This window comes from Pleurodeles waltl, chromosome 11 (assembly GCF_031143425.1).
Source record: "Pleurodeles waltl isolate 20211129_DDA chromosome 11, aPleWal1.hap1.20221129, whole genome shotgun sequence".
Taxonomy (NCBI): domain Eukaryota; kingdom Metazoa; phylum Chordata; class Amphibia; order Caudata; family Salamandridae; genus Pleurodeles; species Pleurodeles waltl.
In genome coordinates, this window is record NC_090450.1 from 915,160,145 (window position 1) to 915,184,299 (window position 24,155).

General features: G+C 46.4%; 1 protein-coding gene across 5 annotated transcripts in view; it reads right to left on the minus strand.

Annotated features, from left to right (window-relative positions):
• The window catches only part of KDM2B (lysine demethylase 2B), a 715,168-nt gene that overhangs the window by 161,244 nt on the left and 529,769 nt on the right, over positions 1–24,155 (minus strand). For all 5 annotated transcript variants that reach the window (XM_069214908.1, XM_069214905.1, XM_069214907.1 and 2 more), the window contains exons 14-15: positions 16,254–16,478; positions 6,649–6,792 (exon numbers count right to left, since the gene is read on the minus strand). In XM_069214908.1, coding sequence (XP_069071009.1) covers positions 6,649–6,792; positions 16,254–16,478 — 369 coding nt within the window. The remainder of the gene's footprint in view (positions 1–6,648; positions 6,793–16,253; positions 16,479–24,155) is intronic.

Below are 24,155 nucleotides of genomic sequence, written 5' to 3' on the forward strand. Positions count from 1 at the left end.
TCTGCTCATGTAGGTATGCTCTCACATGTAATATAATGCACCCTGCCTTTAAAGCTGGAAGGCCTGCTAGAGGGGTGACTTACATATACTGCATGTGGTGTAAAGGGGACAGGGGACACAGGCTGAGTGCAGTGTTTTGTTTTCATTTTAGGTCTGCACCAAGACACGCAGCCTGTGAAAGCAGCACTGTGTGCACTTAGTGAGGGGCCCCTGAGGGTGGCACAATTCATACCACAGCCCTCAGGGGCCTTCCTTTAATAAATACCCCATGCCCTAGGTACCAGGGATACCAATTACTAGGGACTTAAGGTTTGCCAATGGGGAAAAACGACTGGGCAGTTTTAAAGGAGATCTGGCACTGGGGACCTGTTTAACAGGGACCAGTGCACTTTTAGTCGAAATTGCACCAAAACCCAGGGGAAAAAGTGTTTGTGTGGAGGGGGGATGGGAGGAGGAGTCACCATGTAAAAAGAGGCACTATCCTACAGCAGTCGATTTGAAAAGCTGAAAGTCCACATAGGGTCAAGACAATGGAGCCTCCTCCACTCCACTTTTGACAGGTGAGGCAGCACAAAAAAACAAACAAACAAAAAAACTTTCATTCTACTGACCAACATGGAAGCGAGTCTCACCTTGTGTTGAAAGCTCTGTCCTATTCCTTAGTCCCAGTTTGTTTGGAAAGAAGGTGGTATTGGGGGAGTGGACTGAAAGCGCCTAGAGTTCACCTACATGTGCTGCAGTAATAGTGATGCAAAGAGTCTTTAGTGTTGTGAACTCTAAAGAACAGCTGCACGTAGGCTTGAAAGGTGTGCACTTGAGAAACATCAATACAAAAGTTCAGATCCCACAGGGCCAAACCAGATGGTTTCAGAGGGAACATGCAAGTCAAACATTTTATGAAACACATCACAAATGGTGACCTGAATATAAACAGCTGGTCAGGTAAACACAGACAGACCGAAAAGGTCGACAAATAACCTTTCGAAGTCCCCACTGGAAGACCTTGGAAAGCCAATGAAGGAACAAACGAGAGCATCAGAAAGTCCAACTTGCAAGGGAGTCTCAGAGAGCCCATCTGGTGGTTGGCGAACATGAAAATGCTCTGCTGGTCCAGACAACTCCAGAGGAGTAGGATATCCTGTTCCAGCAAGCCACTTCACCCTACTTTTCATGCAGTACCAGGTGGCACTTGTTTTGTCTGTGAGAACCTCTACTATCATCCCTTTGGTGGAAGGCAGGAAGGCTCTAGGGTCAGACAGATTGCTCAAAACTGCAGAAGGCTGATATGGAACAGGCTCTCTGCTGAAGACCAGAGGATTCTGACCCGCAACTCACAGATGCATTTCCTTGGCCCCCAATTAAGCAGTGACATTTTGTCATCTCTGTGACCTTTGGGTGGTGGAGTTTAGCCAGACGCAGGTCATGCTGGTGTTTGTCTGCCATCACTTGCGAGAACTGGATGGAGTCAGAAAGGCATTCCTGAAGCTCTGGCTGTTGAGTACTGAGGTTCCATTATAGGGACTGCATATGCTATGTTGAATTCAGGATGAGAAGGAAGCAGGAGCCCAGGAGATCAAGACGAATTGGAGCCGTCAGCGAGACCCAAGATTGATCCCAAATGAGATAGTCCCGGAACCGCTGCTTCAGAGGAAAGGTCCTGAACACCACCTTGCCAAGAATCGCCCCAGTGATTGGAAGTCTTTTGTCAGACATAGGAGGGACTTTGGCTTGTTGATGGTGAAACTGGCAAATGTCATGAGTGTGGTTATTGTCCTTGGTAGCCTACGAACTACTGTGGCTAGTCCGCCTCTAGGATCCAATTAGTCATGTTTAATTATGTGTAGTCCAGACTGCTTTTGTTAAAACCCGATGGGCGGAAGTGGAGTTTGGTAAACTGAAAGTCTTCCTAACCTACCTTAAATTGCAGGTAACGCCTGTAGGACGTTAATGCGGAAGTACATGTCCTGCAAGACCAAGGATGCCAGCCAGTCTCCGGAGTCCACATTTGACAGGGTTTGAGCCAGAGTGAGCATTCTGAACAAGTCTACTCAGTCGAAATGAGGAAGTAATGAAAGCAGCATCCTCCTCCTCTCTCCAAGACCGACAGACATGCAATGGCACCGTTGGACAACAAAAGGTTGATTTCTTGAATCATAACTGCAGAGTGCTCCCATGAAAGTCACTCGGGTGCGGCAGGAGGAAGTGGTGGGGAGGAAATGAAGGGCAGGGCAGAGTCCTTTTGAACAATCTATACAACTCATTTGTGTGAAATAATGGATTTCTAGCTGGGAAGGAAATGTCCTAATCTTCCTCCAACAGACCATGCATGTGCTTCATACTGCAAAGTAAAGTGGCTTGGTAGCTATTACAGCAGGGGAGGAAAAGTTGTAGAATTGCTCTTCCTGTTGGATGGAACGGTTTCTGTTAGTGTCATGTATGTGGCCTTGAAAATCCTAGGTTGGTTGCTGCAATACAGGTTGGAAGGGCTGGAGTCTGTAAGCCTGCCCACGCAAATAGCCTCTGAATTTCCCGTACTGGTGGGGAAATTGCTTGGCTGGTGTAAACAGTCCTATGGTTCATGATGTCCCGCGATTATCCTTAAACTGTCCTACCGCAGAATCAATCTTTTCTCCAAACAGCCATAAGGCATTGATGGACAGATCCATTAAGGACGCTTGCAACTCTCATGAAAACCTTGGCTGATTGCAGCAAGGCATGCATTCTGACAACAACACTGGTTCTAAATTACTAGACCAACTTGAAGGATACAATTGGCTGCATACTGACCATCCTGTATAGCTGGGCTAGTGAAGACGGGAGGTCCTACAGGATGGCCAGCAAGATGTCGCTGGGCATGTTCCAGAGTGTATGTTTGTCCCTACATAGAAGACTAACTGGATTAATCCATATGAGGGCTAGAAAGATTGGGGAAACATTCTCTTTCAGAATTTTTTTTTTTGATTCCCTGCCTAGTGGGCTGGACAGAGCACTCACTGTCTACGTGGCAGTTGTCACTGATGGGGTCGGGTGTCAACAGGGAAGTCATCAACAGGGAGATCGTATGCCTGCGTTTAACCCTCTGATAGCTTGGCATAATGACAGTCAGGCTTAATTTAGAGGCACTGTGTTAGGGAATTATACAGCACACAAACAGTAATAAAGTGAAAACACAACACAAGAAATAACAGAGCAATTTAGAGAAATAGAGAAAATGTTAATACATAAAGTGACACTAAAATAAATTAAACAGAATCAGTAGAACTGGAGCTATGAATTTCTAAGTTTTAAGTAAAAAAAACATAGGGCTTAAAAGATCAAAGCGACAACTGCAGGTATACGGTTGTGCAAGACCAGGTCAAAGTCCAAAATTAAGGCCAAATTGTGATGGGGTGCAGTTCAGCTACATGCAGTAGATTGGGCCTGGTCTTAGCTTACCTTCGGACTTGGAAGAAATTTTGAAGAAAAGTTTCAGAAAAGGTAACATTCAGCAGGGCATGGCAGCTGGCGGTGTCTGAGGAGGCATCTTTGGGGAGGCGCTGGACAGAGTTGCAGTGAATATTCTATGTTTGGAATTTATCACTATTTTGGACGTCAAAAATCTCCAGCGGGATAAAGTTGCAAGCAGTAGCTAACAAGGGTTCGACAAGGCCGGGAACCATTGCTCGGAGGTCCCACTGAACAGGAGTTGTTGCTGCAGAGAAGAATGCCGGTGATCATCTGAAGAAGCTGATCAACCTTGTCAGCTGTTGCTTGGGATTCGATACTCCTGTACAGATTTAACAACATTTTGCACATCTCTATGGAGCCTGCCCAGATGCGGTCACACTGGGTACTCATAAAACGTTTTCCATTCAGTGGTCCTTTTAAAAATGAAGACTTGGCTCTTTTTGGCTCACACAATATTTCCTTACTGACTGCCTAGCAGATGAACTGGGTGTTTCTTTTGGCTGTCCTGATGAAGACCCCTTGCTGATGCATTAGAGTGTTTTCTGTTGGCGAGTCGAAATGTCGATGGAATTCCTTGCTTGGATCCTTGTGACATTAAGTTGGGCTATTGATTTAGTGAACATAATGATCAGTTCCAACAGTACAGGACTTTAATTAACTTTGGCCCCTGACCAGGCTTTTTGAAACATTGTATAACTGTCTATTTAACTTGCTGTGTATTATACACTGTTTGACACTTCGCATGAGCACCTTTGCACCTACCATGGAGCACTCTTAATGTTGCTGTAAATAATAATTTTGCCTATTTCTTTTTTATGAACGGCACTCTTTTAGTCGCCTTTCCATTATATTCTATATGTTACATTTATTTAGTTAATTTACAGTTACATACATTACAAGTGAATCCAACAGGACCCTATGTTTTGTGTGGTAGAGAAGAAGAATGTAGCAGAATGTAACTACAGTGAAGTCGGGCCACCCTATGATGTCTCTGGTGGACCAGCAAGCAAATAGGTCCTGGTCTCCTGATGGCTCTCAGGCCACTTAGATCCAGGAGTGTACTGAAGAGTTGGTCTCAGGGTCGAATATTTATACCCGATGCCAGCCTTTGATGTAGGGGGGGGGGACTTTTAGGCTACCTCCTCATCTATTTCTAAAACGTTTTTTCCTTACCCTGCCCAGGCTCCAAGTAGTGTAGGGTGACAACAGATGATCTATTCTGCCCACCACTAGTTCCCCTTTGTCCCGCTGCCTAGGAGGCAAAAACAAAGGCCAAATGCCAACGATTCAGTCATGTGACCCAGGACACAGGCACCAAAACAGGGCAAGAAAATGCCAACTTTGTAAAAGTTGGCATTTTCTTGCCCAGAAAATGTATTTGTGTCTTTTCAGAAGTGGGACTTAAAATGTGACTTTACCATTAAAGAGAATTTAAAATTACTATTCTTTTGCGGCTAAACATGACATTTCTACCTGCTTTCAATCAAATGTTTGCACGTATTAATTGTAGTAGGGTAACCCAATGTTCACCTAGGGGAAACACTCCTGTTATTGATTCTGAGGGTCAGAATATTATAATTTGTTTTCTTCAAGGTTTCCGTTACGGTTTCAGGTGTGAGCAGCCAGGGCCAGACTGGGAACCCAAAGCAGCCCTGGCAATTCTGTCGAACCACGTATTACTAAATCTAACCATAGTCAAAATATTAAAATGCTTATTTTTGAAAGTACCAGGTCACCAGGCATCTTGTCACTTAACTAGGAGAATTATGCAGGCAAGTAGAGGAACACACTACACTTTCAATAAAAGGTGGGCAGACAGAAAGACTTCCAAGGAAATAAAATAGGTTAGGATGAGCAAAAAAATAAACTTCACCAAGCAAACTACATTTTTAAGGGAAGAAGAAACTGAAAAATGACCAGTGCCACAAAAGTGCACAGAACTGCCTTGGTCTCTGTGTTTTGCTAATATCTTAAAGCTGGACAATGAATGAGAAGAAGCAAGAGGCAAAAGTTCTAATTGAATTTTACTGTCAGGAGAAGATTAACTGTTTAAGAGAGCAAATTGATATATACCGTACACTAGTAAACAGTTGTCCACATCCTATGAGGGTGCTGCGAAAACGCTGGAAAAAAAGATGTGGGCACACTCGAAAATAAGGACTGGGTTGAGGCTAAAATGGTTCCCAGGGTGTTCGTAATCTCCACGAGACTGCAACTAATGTAACCAAAATATCTCCACTGGATAGATTATATTCCCACAAGAGTGGGCAAAATTAAAAAAGCTCTACACCCACACTGCCTGAGATACAAAACAGCCCTGGGAAACTTCTTCAACACAGTCTGGGAATGCCTGTTCATGCAACACTATTGGCACAATATCTGCAACATCCTCACATAAGTAGTAGCAGTAGCAGCATAACCTGCACCAAGACTAGTTTTGCTAGGGTTTATCGAAGACTGTTGGTTAATTGGGGGGTTTGTCTTAGAGTGGCAACGGGCCTCCTTATTGTTAAAAGATGTAGCACACAACTGGAGATCAGGGTTTCCGACACCTAAATTTGAATACACCTGTGGAATGGACTACTGCACTGTAGCAGAACAAATTGTGGATAAACCACATGGCTGTCTGGAGAAACACTGTACGGTCTCGGGGAAATGGAGAACTTTGATGTGCATTACTATTGCTTATGTAGCAAAAATATCAGAATTTCCTTTTTTTTAGCAAGTTATGAGTTTGGAAGGCATTATATAATACTGTGAACTATACATGTGAGCTGTACCATGTATGTTCAAAACTCAAAGTGGATAAAATAGGCAACACTCTGTATACATACATACATATATACACACACACACACACACACACACACACATAGTAGGGTTGTTATGCTCACTGCACTTGCAGACCCATTAAAAGCCAGATAAATCACATTATTGACAGCATACGGCAGAGAAACAAATCTAGCAAAATAAACAAATCTAGCACACGATGCCAAGAAGAAAAACAACCATTTCAAAGAGTATGTACTTAGGAACTACTTGACAACAAGAAACATTCCCTGGGTTCTGGTACAGACTGTTCTTGACAACGATAAACAAAAACACAACTATTCCATCTTCACTTCCAAAAGGGATTTGAATGAAATGTAAATTTCCCAAGCATTTTGAATGTGTATCTATTTGCAACTTGATGGCACTTACTTTAAGGCATCCTGGGTGTATTATTTCATTACATATGGAGCATTCCATCAGCATAACATTGAATTTCTCTTCTTCCACCTCCACGGAATCTTCCTTCCCAGCTTCTCCACACACCAAGCAGACAGCAGTGTGAGGCAGTACAGGCTGTGTATCAAACAAAGGGTTAGAGAAAACTAGAGGTAAACAGAAATTACATCAATTTTTAGCTGGTGCATGAAACAATGTACATAGCGGGGTTAGGGCAGCAGGATGCTCTTATGAACTTCAGGAGGTCTCTCCCTGCTGCCTTTATCAGAAGCAAATTATTCCACGGATAGTACGTCCTCAGACTGTCTGAAAGCCATAGTGCCAAAGGGAAAAGGTTGGTGGCTGCCAACCATCTGTGGGCAGTCAATACTCCTGAATATAACCCTGCCATCCATATTCCACATAATCTCATGCATTCTGTTGCAGTGCTATCATAAGCAGAGCTTGCATGTGCGGTAGCAGGTAGAGTGTGGCTCCTAGCTGGTGATGGTAGTTATAAACCACAGACGGTAACCCAAAAACCCGATCGGGCTGGGTAGAAGATAATCATTACATACAACAATGTATTGTTGTATGTAATGGTGATGGTAGTTAGGCTGCCTACTATCTCTGATCCAAGTACAGGTAGGAGGTCCTGCCATCTAGTGTTGGGCTCGGAGTGTTACAAGTTGTTTTTCTTCGAAGAATTCTTTTCAAGTCACTGGACTGAGTGGCTCCTCCCTTTCGGCTCCATTGCGCATGGGCATCGACTCCATCTTAGATTGTTTTTCCGCATAGGGTGAGGTAGGAGTGGTAGAATGAGAATAGTAAAGATGTCCATGCAATGGAATAGATATGTATGTACATAGTTTGTTCTAAAGGAATGTTTATTTACATATATACAATTTCTAATTGCAACTTAAACGGCTACAGGCTCCTGGGGAGGGCGCATGTGAATCTGCAGCAGAACATGCCACGAACAGATGTACACTGGGTAAGGGACATTTTCCGTTCAATGGCATGTGTAGCTGCAGATACACATACTGTGCATTGACTACAAAGCAGTAATCCTCCCAAAAGCGGTGGTCAGCCTGTAGGAGTTGAAGCTGTTTGAAATAATGTTTTTAGTACAGCCTGTCCTACTGTGGCTTGTTGTGTTGGTAACACATCTACACAGTAGTGTTTGGTAAATGTATGAGGTGTGGACCAAGTGGTTGCCTTACAAATCTCGGTCATTGGTATGTTACCTAGAAAGCCATTGTTGCTCCTTTCTTTCTAGTGGAGTGTGCATTTGGTGTAATGAGTAGTTCTCTTTTAGCTTTTAGGTAACAAGTCTGTATGCATTTAACTATCCATCTGGCTATACCTTGTTTCCATATAGGGTTACCAGCATGGGTTTTTTGGAATGCGACGAACAATTGTTTAGTTTTCCGAAATGGTTTTGTTCTATCTATAAAGTACATTAGAGCTCTTTTTATGTCTAATGTATGCAGTGCTCTTTCTGCTACTGAGTCTGGCTGTGGGAAGAAGACTGGAAGTTCCACTGTTTGGTTTCAATGAAACGGTGAAATGACCTTTGGCAGAAATTTTGGATTTGTGCGTAGAACCACTATGTTTGTGTACTTGTGTAAAGGTTTCTTCAATAGTGAAAGCCTGTATTTCGCTAACTCTTCGTAGTGAGGTGATAGCCACTAGAAATGCCACTTTCCAAGTTAAGAATTGGATTTGACAAGAATGCATGGGTTCAAAGGGTGGGCCCATGGGTAGTGTAAGTACAATATTAAGATTCCACGAGGGTACTGGTGGCGTTCTTGGCGGTATGATCCGCTTTAGTCCTTCCATGAAGGGAGGGCGACGGGCAAGTCACTGTTTGTTACTAGTGGCCTGCTAAGTGGGCTGAAATGTTCCCCTTGACCTTGGGAATTGCTCCCTGAAGGACCCGCGAAACCCACCTCACTGATATTGGGATTGGTAGGTGGGTTTTGCTTGAGAGGTGGATGCCTCTGAAGGCTGTTGTCTGAAACCTCCCCTATTTTGCGGTTTCCTGAATGTCACTCTATATTGGGACGAGTAGAGTACGCCCATGGCTTTGGCCGTATCCGTGTCCTTCTTCATCTTCTCGATGGTTGTGTCCACTTGTGGCCCAAACAGTTGTTGCTGATTAAATGGCATGTTCAGTACTGCCTGTTGTATCTCAGGTTTGAACCCTGAGGATCTTAGACAGGCATGTTGTCTAATAGTGACTGCCGTGTTCACTGTTCTTGCGGCAGTGTCAGCGGAGTCCAATGCCGAACGTATATGATTGTTCGAGATTGCCTGTCCCTCCTCTACCACTTGCTGAGCCCATTTTTGGTATTCCTTGGGGAGATGTTGGATGATATCGCTCATCTCGTCCCAATGAGCTCGGTCATAACGTGCAAGGAGGGCTTGAGAATTTGCAATACGTCACTGGTAGGCAGCCTGTGACGCTACCCTCTTTCCTGCTGCGTCAAACTTACAACTCTCCTTATCTGGAGGTGGTGCATCTCCCGATGACTGTGAGTTGGCTCTTTTTCTTGCAGCTCCAACCACTACAGAGTCCGGGGGCAACTGCTGGGTGATGAACACTGGGTCCGACGGTGGTGGCTTGTACTTCTTTTCCACCCGCGGTGTGATGGCTCTGCCTTTCACAGGCTCTTGAAAAACTTGTTGGGCGTGTTTAAGCATGTCTGGGAGCATAGGCAGGCTTTGGTAGTAAGCATGCGTGGAGGCCAAGGTATTAAAGAGAAAATCGTCCTCCAATGGCTCTGAGTGCATGCTTACATTATGGAATGCAGCAGCCCTGGCCAAAACTTGTGTGTATGAGGTGCTATCCTCAGGTGGAGAGGGTTTTGAAGGGTAGCTCTCAGGGCTATTGTCCGACACATGGGGATCGTAGAGGTCCCAAGGGTCTGCATCGTCTTGAGAATGCACAGTGTGCGTGGGTGACGGTGCACTTGGAGTGGCAGTAGGTGACACTGTCCTTTGTGGTGAATGTGGAGGAGAAAGTTCTGGTGAAAAATGGCGAGTTGGAGATTTTTCCCTGGCCACTTTAGCTCTTGGCTGTTCACTCTTTGATTGTTCCTGAAAGGCCAGTTTTCTTTTAAATTTGAGAGGAGGGGCAGTTTGGATCTTCCTAGTATCCTTATGAATCTGTATCCTTGTCTGCGTTTGGTCAAACTCCTCCATTTGAAGTTCCTCCTCAAACTGTGCCACTCTTTGAGCTGCTTAGAGAGCCCATGTTCCTCTGTGTACAAGGATTTTTTCGGCTCCAAAGCCGGTTTTCTCGGCACCGAAATGCCCATGCTTATGGAAGGACTCGGCTCCGAAAGGCTCTTTCGAGGCTTTGTCGACTCGACAACTCAGTGCCAAGGTTTTTCGATGTCTGGTTCTCGGCTCGAGTCCGAAGACTTTGGCACGATTTTGGCCTTTTTCGGTGCCGAAGGTGTAACTTGGTCACCGCTTGATTTTTTATGGGTCGAGCCATGGCATTCAGGTAGTGGCATCCCAGAGGCCTTATGCTTTTTAGGTTGACTGTGGGCTTGGGTCAGGGCAGGCGTGCTCACATGTTGGCCTGCTGTAGGTGGTCGGTCTCCGTTGGAGTCGTCCGATTCCGATCCTTGGATGGAGATAGCCATCTCCTGTTCTTCGACGTCGAGGTGTTCAGAGCTTTTTGACGCCATCTGTATCCGTCTCGCCCTCCGATCCCTCAAGGTTTTCTTTGATCGAAAGGTCTTGCAGGCCTCGCAAGTATCTTCCCTGTGCTCCGGTGACAGACACAGATTACAGACCCGAACCTGGTCTGTATAACGATACTTAGCGTGGCACTTCGGGCAGAAACGGAAAGGGGTCCGGTCCATTAGGCTTCGACGAGGTCTATGGTCGGGCCAACCAGGTCTCGGCTGGGTGCGGAAGCCCCGAAGGGCCACTGAAACTGAGTCTCGTCAGTGTCGATGCAAGAGGTTTCCAAATCGCAAACAATACCGACGCTTTTCGTGGATTTTTAGTCTTTTTCCGATTCGAATAACGGAGCGAAGAGGAACACGTCCAAACCTGATGGCGGAAAGAAAACAATCTAAGATGGAGTCGATGCCCGTGCGCAATGAAGTCGAAAGGGAGGAGTCACTCGGTCCCATGACTCGAAAAGACTTATTAGAAGAAAAACAACTTGTAATACTCTGAGCCCAACACTAGACGGCAGGAACAGTGCACAGCATGTGTATCTGCAGCTATACATGCCATCAAGTATATATATATATATATATATATATATATATATATATATATATCTATATATATATATATATATATATATATATATCTATATCCTAAAGGGGTAGGGAGTGCGGGGATAAACAACCAAGTGAGTGAGAATAGAGCCCGGTACGAAAAAGGTGCAATTGACAATCACAGAAATACAAACGTTCTTGTGCAATGTTAGAATGAGAGAAAAATAAATATATTTGGCCTAGAAAGTTTACTTTTATTCACCAGAATGGTCAATAGTCTTTTGTGGAGCCCAAGTGTTTGCACAGACATAAAGAAACCACTCTGCCCCTCCTAGAGATTGTTTTAGTTAAATAACCCCTCTACCACCAGTATCCCGAGGGATTCAAAAGGCAGGCACGTATCTGCGTAAGCCACGTCCCTACAGGGACATGGCTGGCTCTGGCGTCCGTCTGGCCCCTCAGTGGTGGTGCCTTCTCAGGTATCGTCGTAGACTGCGATGCTTCTGCTCCATTCCTGTCCGGCGTCCCGCAGCTGTTCTCCGTTCAGTCATTGGCTTTCCTCCTCTCTGCTCCCTGGAACGCCCCATCTTCCTCGCGTTCTGCCCTTTTAACCCAGATGTCCGGGTTGTCATCCCGTGACGACACTTCTGGGTGTTTGAAGGCACTCCCCGGGGCACCGTTCTACGGGTCATCATTGTGGAACAGGGTTGCACCAACTCTGTTACAGCACCTAATTCACCTCAAGATATTGCATTGAGTCTAATATGATCACGAAGGGGTACATAACATCGGGAGAACAATATCTTAAGACTGTTTGAAATTCAACACCGCAAGGGGCTTGTTTTTATATACATTATGGATCTGCCCAGTCATTCAGACATACTGGTTAAAGGTAGTGAGGGAAATGCGACTCGTACTGTGAGAAGATATTCTTCTCGAACCTAACATTTATAATATGAGGCATCCCTACTTGTGCTGATGCCCCACAGACTAAACTCCCATTCTGTGATCTGGAAATGGTGGTGGCAGAACAAGATGTGGTGCATGATTGGGGAGGGTTGAGGGCTCCAACTTTGAGGGAATTGAAGGAGGGGATGGATCTCTACATGGCAGCTGAGAAAGTCACCTATGAAAGTGGGGGATGTCCAATTAAATTACTCAGGGGTTGGGGTGTTGGATAAAATACTATGACCTAACGATCGCAGAGGAGGCAGTGGACCCTCCACTGTGACACCAAATTCAGCAAGTACTGTACTGTCATTTGGGCTAACTATAAAATGTTATCCGTCCAGGATGCTATTACCAGAGGCCACGTAATGCACTTGCATACGAGGATGTTTGTGTTGCCCTGCTTCCCTCCAACGTTTAATATACTGTTCAGCGTGCAAGTTTGCGTTTCAGGGTGATGTTTATCAGCATAAATAAAATACAGATATTAACATTTTTTAAACTTAATTGCTCATCAGTGTGAGACCACAGGAAGGGTGAGTAAAAGAACTCAGAGTACCTGTAATGTCATTTGAAGTTGTTGCTGAGGGACGTCGGTGAACAGAAAATTTAACTGTCTGCCCTTAAGTCAAACCTCAATTCCAACATAACCACCTTGGTGGTCTACATGGGAGGCAAAAAATACCAGTGGGAACCTTTATGTAGAAAGATCACCACCCCCTAGGGAGCCCCAGGAGAATCCAGCGTGAAACACCTGGTCATAGCCAAGGTGACCAAGAAAAGAACAAACTGTCTACCAGATGGGTTTCTTGAGGCATGAGCACCCCCGGCGGAAAATATTTAACATATGGTAGTACAGCTGATCTTTTGATGCGATCAAGAAGACCATTAACATTCCAAAAAAAAGCATTTACCATCACTACCATAAAAAGGAATCAAGTAGGTAGCTGTCTCCAAGGGGAGACACCTGGGGATCCAGTGGAGCATGTTTGCCAAGGGAACATTCAAGATTACATACTGTGATGAGCATATGTGACATGTAGAGAAGGTATCAGCCATGTGTGTGGTCAAGTTTAAACAAACAAGCAAGCAAAACAATCCATCATCCCAACTGCCCCCATCTCACACTTCCAACCCTGAAGTTATGTGTCTCCCCAACCCCTCAATCAAATCAACAGTTAAACGGGATTTGGAGCCATTTAGAGGCTCTGAACAGCCCAGATAGAGGGATCATGGTGCCCAACAGCAGTTTCAACAAATCCTATTACAGCACAGCATTATAGTACAGACTAGTGCGCCAACAATAAGACAATCAAACAAAGCCAGGGCCTAACAGGCAAAGAGTATGTGAAACTAGGATGCGGTGCCGTCCCCAGCCTATTTAGCCACCAGATCAGGCTTGCTCCTGTCACCGGTGCCAGCCTCATGGGGATACCTCTACATTGTCATTCTGGAAGCAGAAGATGTCTTGAGTGTTTTAAAGAAGAGCATCTAGCTTGAGGATACCGGGCCCAACAGTGCTGTGATCTGGTCTCGGTGAGATCTGTACCCTTCACGGGTCGGGCGTGCTTTTTGGGAGTAGGTGTGTTCTTCCCGGGGAGGTTTAGAAGGGGCAGAGGCCTCTTCCCTTATCCATGGGGTAGTAGAGTTCACGTTGTGCTGTCACGCCATTCCTAGGTCTGCTCTAGAGTGTCAAAGAAATAGTTTGAGGAGTTGAATGTCACTTTCCGTCTGGTTGGAAAGAGGAGCATGTATTGTAGTTTGAAAGCTCAAAGTTTCTGCTTGACATATTCAAAAGAGCTTTTGTGTTGTTGGACTGCGCAGGTATAGTCAGAGAAAACCATAAACTTCACATTTTGAAAGCACAGATCGTAGTGTAGCCTGGTCTCACGGAGAATGGCATTATGGTATTTGTGGTTGAGGATGCGGGCTAATAATTGATTGGTGCTGGGGGTCGAGGGGCCATTGATCAATGTGCCCATTCCACCACAAAGTAACTGGACAGTTTGTCAAAGGGAATGCAGGACCACAGCCAGTCTTCCTGCAGTTGATCAGCTCCTGATGTTTCCACCTCCTCTGGGAAGCCAATGAATCTGAGATTGTTCTTCCATGACAAGTCCTCGGCACATTCTGCCAAAGACGCTGTGTTGGAAAGCAGTTTGGGAGACTTGAAGTTTGAGGGTAAAGGCCTAGAGTGTGCCACAATCACCAGCGAATGCAGGCAGCACAGAAGTCCCACCCATGTGCAAATGGGGGTAGCTGTGTTTACCTCGCAAGTTTGGAGGGCTCAAGGCCAGGGCCATGACACAGCCCCCAATGGTTCTCCACATGCCCCTCCGGCCTCTGTGGTAATGGCCCCTGCAGCCCCAGGTCTGCATTCGCAAGGCCCACGGGGCCAGCAGACATCCCCATTGTCGCGTCTGGTGGCATTCCTTCTACCTCGCAGTGTTGCCCCCCCCCCCCCCCCCCCCAATCTCTCGGCGTCTTTCCTCAAGGTGGGAGGGATGCAACAGTCCGAGTCACCAGGCCCCTCAGGCTCTGCGCTGCAACCCCCGGGTCAAGGCTCAAGTGCCAGCCACCATCTTGCTCACTCTTCACAGCGGGAACTTCAGTGCAGGCTAACAGCACACCTGATTTGGCACCCAGCAGCAGGTTCTGGGCTCTCAGGGTCTCCTTACAAGGTTCAGCGATGGGGGGGGGGGGGGGGGGGGGGGGAGTAAGTGTTGATGTCAGTCAAGGATGGCAACAGGTTCTCGTGGGAGAGGCACGAGCAAGCTTAGAACAGTCACCATCTTGGATGCCCAAGTCACGTCCCGAGTCAGGGCACGTAAATAACTGCTCCAGGTTGTTGTTGATTGGAGGACCCTGCCAGGTATAGAAGTCGGTGCCCGAACACAAATTAAATTGTGACTTTGTTTGTGAGGGTTTACAACTTTACTAGAGTCTAGTAACACCGGGGAGGGGAGAAGAAGAACGGCTCAAAATAACAGGAAATGTGAAGTCTAAGGTGGAGAGGTTCAGTTAAGCATCAGTGTTGGAATATAGTAAGTGCTATGAAAGGAGGGGCTTCAAAACCAGTAAATACCTTTCACTATTTACTACTGTGGGCCTCTCAGACAAGCGTACTGTAATGAGCTTTAGCTTCATACCATTACAGAAATTCATTAGATACAGTTAAAAAATAGACAAATTAATAGACAGACTGTAAAAACTGTTGACTGAACATGATCAATAAACAGTAACACCACCTTGCACGAGAATCAAAAAAGGGGCACCTTTCTGCAGATTTTACAATGCAGTGTAAAATCTCTCTCTTTTGCAGCTGGAGTAACTTATGGGCACTATTGAGGGCTGCTCCAGAACCCATTTTTAGGTGGTTTATAAGCATTACTTAAATTCATCCCGTGCGACAGAAAAAATAGCATTCTATAAATAAGACATTCAACACCTAGGTAAAGTATATTGCATGCTGACCGTAAAGGCCCTATTTTCAATAGAAAAACAGAAGTTGACACAATTACAGTACTGAGTAATTCAAACTGTGAGATACTGTATGAAGGTGATGTACTGTCAGATCAATGAAAAATTGAATCGTACTGCAGTATCACTGGGCCGGAATAAGCAAAAGTAGGTTGCAAGGAGTTTTTCCATTACTTTTTAGGAACTAAGTTCAGCACTACCATTACTGAACGCCTACTACATTGGTTTCCCCTGCTGATCATCTGGGCCTGTATTATTGACAATGAGCACTGTCCCAGATTGCACTGTGTCACACCTTCAACTAGGTGTGCTGGGCACAAACAGGGTCAGTGTCCTCTACATTACACATAATGAACTGCCTCCAGGACAGCGCTTTAGTGAAAGGCAGTATGGCTGTTTGAAGCAGTCGTAACATCTTTCTCTGTGCAGATGGCAAGGCTGCTTGCTTAACAAAGGGATGACAGGGATTGCCCAACTGCAGGGACAGTGGGTGACTGTACCCGCCTGCAGGGGGATATGGGGCACCTTTACTCCCTCCAGAGGGCTGCCTTAATGTGTCACAACCATTCCATGGCACAGTCAATGAGCCTTCTGACAGCCTCTTTGCCTCTGCAACCGCATTTGTAATAAGATGCAGAGGCAAAGTGTTTCCCTCATTGCATGGGGCCACGCGCCTATGCAAGTGAGGTAACATCCTGTTACAACAGTGCTGGCACTATGTGCGCTAGCACTATATGCATTACACAATGCACCACACAAGCATTTGCAGCCGTTTCTGTAATACAACACTGCCATGGGGTGCAGAAAAAGGGCACATGCCCTTGAAGTTCATGTAAAAATAAAACAGACTTATCTCAAGTGGCTAGAATGTTTGCTACTGGTGGAATAATAAATTCTATTTACTCTTTTCTGAAAAACACTCACAGCAATGCACTGTCTCATAATGCAGGACTGTTTCATCCTTCCAGGCCCTCCAAACTTCTTCATATCCTTGCAAAAGTGACACTCGCCACATTCTGTGCGCAGACAGGCCTCGCACTTGCGGCATCGTGTTCGTCTCCTGCGGGCTCCTGCAGTGCTACGGCTAGCAGCTAACTTCACTGTAGAGGAGGGAGGAATCTTGCCTTTGGGTCTTCCAGCTGCCTTATTCTGTACAAGAAATAAAATGAATGACAGTTTTTAACATAAGAAAAAGAGTGGTATGAACTACAGAAACAGAAGAAATATCAAGTACTAACAAACTGAAATTCACAAGTAATAAAAGGCCATGATAAAAACACTTTTCCAGAAGTTGGCAGTACCAGTATTTTGTTTACTGTGTTTTGAGTTGGTCATAATAACCCCTGCTTTCGCTTCAATCATAACCCCACTTTGCTTTAATCTATATTACTTCATACACACACAGGAGTCTGGAGCATTCTCATTAACTTTAGCTGCTAAAATTACCTTTAAAACGTCTGTGCTATACCAACATAACTTTCGTTATACCAATGTGTCATTAATATAAAGGAGTCAAACCTGTGTTAACTCTGCTAATCTAGTCATGCTTTAAAGTTCTCATTATACTTATCCCCTCCATTCCATAGATGTAAAGGCATTAGGAAAGAACAATCTGGCCATAACGGACAGTGGTGGGTAGGGTGGGTGGAACACCCATGGGACGTGCATTGAGGGGAACCTGTGCAATTAAGCATCCTGAGTTACTGCACACAGGATGCCATTTCTTACTGCTATACATCATCTAGGGTGAGAACCTCGATCCCGTTCATTACGGGCAGTATACAATTCTGGACTTTCATGTGATAAACTAGTCAATAATGGGTGTTGTCACCTTGTTTTGCTTCCTTTTAACTAATCAGATAGCAACTGAAAACAATGATTTGCAGATGAAACTTCAGGACTGGAGAGTGTCCCTAACGACCTATAGAGAGTGGTCACCCTACATTTATTTCCTTTGAGTCCCATTCATCCTGCTACATCCAGTTCTTGCTTGTACCAACTACTGACAGATTAGCAGATACCCAATCACATCTGGCAAATGAGTGACAAATGTACAATGGACAAACGTGTTTCAGCCTATACTGGTGCCTGAAGGAACTCAGAAATGGACATTGTCTGCAAAGAGGAGAAGCTGCCTTTGCTCTGGTTATGTGGGTGTGAATTGTCCAATAATAGGTAGCCCCATCTAAACTTGCACAAAACAGAATCTTAAACGTAACATATGTATTAGAAGTCAGACTGCTTGCCAGCCAGACAAATTGAAAGCCTGTGTCACCAATAGGACATACTCTCACATTAAAGAAAAGTTTACTTGGTCCTAGAAGGAGGAGGCTAGTAAAAGGGCCAATAAGAGACATCACCTAGTGAATATGGAAGTGGAGTGTGGGTAAGGTATGGGTGGGCAGAGCTATCACAGTGGCTTAATGAAGAGCACAAGCAATATGGAAGCTGAAAGAATCTGGAGCTCAGCGTACTTCATTGGTTGTACTCAAATTTTGATTGTTTCAATCCAAAACTTTCAGTGATTTGAAAAGTCAACACTGGTGCTTGTTCATCTTCATTATGATTAATTGAAACCATGCAATGTCAAAACTGTTTCTTTACTAGAATAAGCTTGTTAAGCAACTTCTTCCAGAAACAGCCATCCAAGATTTAGAAAACCAGATCATCCGACAAAAAGAGGCATTCAATCAGGCTCCCCTCAAAACCACTGCAACCTCTGTTATAAGAATGAATCCAACACAATCAAGCTACTGCAAAAAGCATGACATTCTCACAATGTGCAATTCTGCCAAATCTTGAAATCCCTTCTCCTAAATGACCATACTAATTACCAATCTTTCTTCAATTACCAATTTCGTGTCCAAGGTCATACTGGGCAGTCACAAAGTAGATCCACAAATTTACAAAAGGCTAGTGCCTGCTGGAACCTTTTCCTTTTTACATGTGCTTGGTCCCTTTTTAGTAAGGAAGAGTGAGTTTAGGACTCCCTGAAGTCTGAGAGTTGCAACAAGCTTTTGACTGTTAGCACCTTTTTCCGTCACACCTGATTGGCCTGTGAAACATGTTGAGCAGTTCAGTTCAAGGTAGACAAGCACTGGCAAACTAATAGGTCCCGTTTATGCAAGAGCCATCGGTTTCGCTAATATGATTTAGCAATGTTGTACACTAGCTTGGCAGCTGTTCAGCACGGCTAAAAGTGGTGTAAGGGAGAGTGGCGTTGAGTGTTGTAAAATAGTGTCATGGAGAAGAGTGGGGTATTATTGAGTGGCGCAGAGCTGAGGAGTGGTGTAGAGTTGAGTAGCGTGGGGGTCATGGACTGGCAGAGTGGAGTGGCACAGGGTTGTGGAGGGAGTATAGTGTCATGGAGTAGAGTGTGAGCGGAGTGGCTTAGAGTGTTGAGTGGTATATCGGAAAGTAGAGTGGCAGAGGGTGTTACATAGAGTGCTGGAGAGTGGGGTAGAGCGGAGTAGATTGTCATGAAGTGGCACAGATCTGAGTAATGTAGTGGAGTATCAAAGTAAAGTGGCACAAAATGGAGTACTGGAGTAGCATAGTGGAGTAATGCATCATAAAATAGACTGGAGTAAAGTGGCATGGAATGGCGTAGAGGGACTTATGTAGTGTTGCAGAGTGGAGTAGAGTACTAGAGTGAAGTGGAATTTAACAGAATAGAGAGTCCGAGTGGAGTGTTGTGGAGCAGCCTAGAGTGAATTGGCATAAAGTACAAAAGTGCAGAGCAGATTTGCATAGAGTACAGTGGCTTAGAGTGCATTGTTTAGGTCACAGCTGTCTGGTTAGCTAAAGACATCTTGGAAACATTCAGAAAGCTGACCTAGTAATGCATTCTACCTGCTGCTCACCATTGGCTTTGTGGATTTTAGCTCACATTTTCTTGCTTTTAATTTGCTGTCTTTCTTTGTTTTATGCTGTCCAGCCTGAGTTTGTACCTTCGTTTGCCCAAACCTTATTTGTATTATCATTGAGTGGTCCCTATTCTGTAAGCAGGTTGGTAAATCCTGTGCTTATCTTGTCACATATGATGTGCATTTAAAGAACAAGTTCAAATTTCAGGCACTGTCTTCCAAGGGTGTTTGTTTACTTTTCTTTCTCCAACTTAAGAGAGCGAGGATTTGTGTGACAATCTTGCAGGGTGCAGGAAAGAGTTTTTGTCTAGCACACAACATTTAAATGAACTGTGTAAGTATTACAGAACATAATTAGGAACACAAATTAAGCAGTTTTTGCTATTTTCAAAGTATGTTGGCAACAAATACTTAATATGATCAAAACGTACAAGTTACTTACCTTCGGTAACAAAATATCTAGTAGAGACATATTCTAGTTGCAGATTCGTTACCTTAGAATTTTCCCCCAGACATCAGACTGGATCCGGAGATTTTTTCTTCGAGCAATACTCTTGCATGTCGGTCGACTCCGCAGGCGTCGTTGGCATCATGCTTGCCGTGATGACGTCGAGAATAGTATATAGGCGGCGCCCTCACGCAGTGACGTCCGTTTCTTTTAACGAATTTCCACGCCAAAGCGCAGAGCCGCTAAGAACACTGAGATTGGTGCGCCAGAGCTAAGGACCTGAAAGGGGGAAATCCCTGTCCCTAGAAATCAGATCGCAAGCGGGGAGGATGGGTGGGCGGTAAGGAATCTGCAACTATATGTCTCTACCAGATATTTTGTTACCGAAGGTAAGTAACTTGTACACCTGATAGAGGCTTCTAGTTGCACATTCCTTACCTTAAAATAGATAACCAAGCAATGCCATCCTCTGTGGTGGCCTGCGAACCAAGATAATACTAGGAAGTCCTGCAGGACCGAACAACCAAAATAGCTGTCCCGACGGACCTGACTGTCCAGGCAGTAGTGCTTAGCAAATGTGTCAAGGGACACCCATGTAGCTGCCTGGCAGATATCCAGGACAGGAACTCCATGTGCTATCACAGTGGAAGCAGCATTTGCTCTGGTGGAATGAGCATGCAAGCCTTCAGAAGGTTGCTTTTTGGCCAAAGCGTAGCACATTTTGATGCAAAGAAGCACCCTTGGAAACTCCAATGCGCAAAACAGCTGACATTGCGCATTCTCTGCAGAGGCAAACAGATCTAACCAAGGCTCTCCCCACTACTGAAAGAGACCTTGCGCCACCTCCGGATGGAGACGCCATTCGTGATCGGCTGTGCATCGGCGGCTGAGTTCGTCCGCTCTGGCGTTGAGAGAACCCGCCAGATGTTGAACCATCAGGGTAATGCCCTGATGTTCCAGCCATGTCCACAGGCATAGTATCTCCTGACAAAGTGTCCAGGACCCTACTCTGCCCGGTTTGTTGGAGTACCACATGGCGGTAGTATTGTCCGTGAACACTTGCACTACTTTCCCTTTGAGAGAGGGAAGGAATGCTTTCAATGCAAGCCTGATCGCCCGGAGCTCCAGCAGATTTATATGGAGTCTCGACTCTGCCGGAGACCAGAGACCTCAGATCTCCACCTCTCCCATGTGGCCACCCCAACCCAGAAGTGATGCATCTGTCACTAGAGAGAGATCTGGTTGGGGAAGGGAGAGGGATCGGACGTGGACCCAATTTAGGTTCGAAAGCCACCACTGCAGGTTTTCGCAGTTCCCTCGGAGATCTGGACCAGGTCAGAGAGATTCTCTTGATGCTGCGCCCACTGGAACTTCAGGTCCCACTGCAGAAGCTGGCATGTGTTACTAGCAGGATGCCGGAGGCCATGAGATCCAGCATCCTCAGAGTCAGTCTCACCGAAACCCAAGACCAAGTCCGAAAGATCGGAATCATAGCCTGAATGTCTTGGACTCGTTTGTCGGGAGGATAAGCCCGAAACTGCACTGTGTCCAGAACAGCTTCGACGAAAGGGAGCGACTGAGAGGGTGTCCGGTGTGACTTCAGCACATTGATAGTGAACCCCAGCATGTGTAGGAGGTTCGCCGTAGTCTGAAGGTGGGAGACAATTTTCGGGGGCGAGTCTGCCTTAAACAGCCAGTCGTCGAGGGGGGGTGGGGTTGGGGGAGAAGAGAAACCCCTAACATGCGCAGAGGAGCTGCAACCACCACCATCACTTTCGTGAACACCCGAGAGGCGCTGGTCAGGCCGAAGGGGAGCACTGTAAACTGAAAGTGCTCGTGACCTACCACAAATCATAGGTAACGTCTGTGGGCAGGAAGGATGGGGGATGTGGAAATAAGCATCCTGCAAGTCCAACGCTACCATCCAGTCTCCTGTGTCTAGGGCAGAGAGAACCTGAGCCAGGGTGAGCATTTTGAATTTCTCCTTCTTGAGGAAGTAGTTTAGGTCCCGAAGGTCTAGGATAGGACGTAAGCCCTTGTCCTTCTTTGGTATCAGAAAGTAGCGGTAATAACAACCACGACCTACTTCTGGCACAGGGACCTTTTCTATAGCTCCCTTGGCCAAGAGAGCTGCGACTTCCTGGCGGAGAAGCACCAAATGATCCTCTGGAAGGTGATTGAAGGATGGCGACATAGGTGGTGGAGCAGATTCGAATGTGAGGGAGTAGCCCTTTCGAACAATCTGCAAAACCCACCTGTCTGTGGTGATATGTTCCCAGTGGGGCAGGTGATGGCGAATCCTGCCACCAACTGGACAGGAGTGAGGGGACGGATTAGGAGGATTTGGAGGCTGCAGCGGGGGCAGAGGTGGACTGGACAGACCTCTGGGTCCCTATCCCAAGGCCAGGTGGGATTCCGCACCCTCGGCCACGCATAGGCTGACCAGCGTGCGAGGCACGGTGGCTGTGTGAAGGACGCGACAGGGAGCCACTTCCACGGCCACGAAAGGGGCGAAAAGTGGATTGTGGTGGGTGAAGGGCCAAGGAAAGACTGAGGGACCGAGCCATAGCCCGGGAATCCTTGAATCTCTCCAAGGCAGAGTCCGCTTTGTCTCCGAAGAGATAGGAGTCATGAAAGGGCATGCCCATGAGTGACTGTTGGGCATCCCCTGAAAACCCAGAAGTACGTAATCGGGCGTGGGGCGACAAGGCCACTGTCGTAGCAACCTATCTGCCCAGAGAGTCGGTCGTGTCCATCCCACAAGGGATTGTGAACTTTGCTGCATCTTTCCCATCGTACACAGCATGGGAGACGATAGCACGGGCCTCCTCCGGTATCTGTGGCAGGACTTGCACAACCGTACCCCACAAAGAGTACCCCACAAAGAGTGGGTATAGTGGCCCAAAAGGTATGCGGTGCTCACAGACTGGAGAAAGAAAACAACTTCTTGCCAAACTCTTCCAGCCTTTTGGATTCCCTATCCAGGGGTGCAGAAGGGAATGCGTCTGAAGAAGAGGAAGCCTGGATAACAAGACTCTCAGGCGTGGGGTGTTGGGACAGGAATTTAGGGTCCTTCAGAGCGGGCCGATGGTGGCATGCTATAGTCCTATTCACCGGAGCCCCAGTGTTTGGTTTGGACCTTGTACCCAAAAAGACATCGGTGAGGGCTTCATTAAAAAGGCAAAAGGGGTTCGGAAGTAGAAGCCCCCGGCTGAAGCACCTCCGTCAGGAGATTAGACCTGACCTCAACAGTGGGAAGCTCGAGACCAAGGACCTCAGCTGCCCTACTGACCACCATACCATAAGTTGCTCCCTCCGCCGTAACCACGGTAGGAGGAGACAGCATGCCAGCGTCAGGAGAAGTATACAGACCACTGGCTTTGTCAAATTCCTGAGCCCAGTCCATAGTAGGGTCATCCTGGTATTAAGGGTCCAGGGACCCCTCCAATTCCTTCCCATATTCATACCCATAAGAAAAAGGGTCCGAATCGGACCTGGGGCGAATAAGTCCCATCGAAGCCGCAGTCGGTTGACGCCGCTCCGACTCAGAGTCGTCTGGGATAAGAATCGGGTTGATGTCGATAATGGGCACCACTGACGTCGGGAGCATTGATAATCGAGCAGGCGCCGGGGAAGGTCTCAAGGGTGCAACTAGCGTTGGTGCGGATCCCCGCACAGATCTGGAGGTGACCTTGGTGGCCGGGGCCGAAGCTGCCGGTGCAGAACCCGAAGGCCCCTCAGCCGAACCCCTGGGGCCCAAAGGCGCCTTATCGGGGGTCGGCCCGCCCACATATGAGGCACATGGCCTCATAAAACTCTAAGTTGGGATGGGGTCGCTCTGGGAAACTTGGGGAAGCGCGGAGCCAATCCAGACCCGAGGATTTAGAAGACGACGAGTGGTGATGACTCCGCGACCGATCTCGAGACCTTCCTCTTGAACAAGATTGGGACCTACCCAGAGTCGCATGCCAGGCCGCCATTAGCTTTAGGGACTGCTCCCTCAAAGCCTTCGGGTGCATGGCCCGGCACTCGGAGCATGACTTTGGGTCGCACTCGAGATACCACAGACAAACCTGATGAGGATCCGTCACTGACAGTGTCCGATGACAGTCCTCGCATGGCTTGAACCTGGTCTTCGGGGACATCTTCGACGCACCAAAGTCGCACAGAAAATAAACTCAACAAAATGGTCGAATTCGGCCCAAAAATAGCCAGGGTAGCTTTTCTCTGGATCAGCGCGTGGTGCGGAAAGAAAAGAACTGACGTCACTGCACGAGGGCGGCGTCTATATACTATTCCCAACGTCATCACAGCGCCCGCGGAGTCGACCGACGCCACCTGCCGACGCGCAAGTGTATTGCTCGAAGAAAAATCTCCGGATCCAGTCTGACGGCTGGGGGAAAATTGTAAGGTAAGGAATCTGCAACTAGAAGTCTCAATCAGATAAATCATTACACTAGGTGATGCAATTTCCACACAATTTCCTCTGTGCACTGTATAGATTTTTTCAGT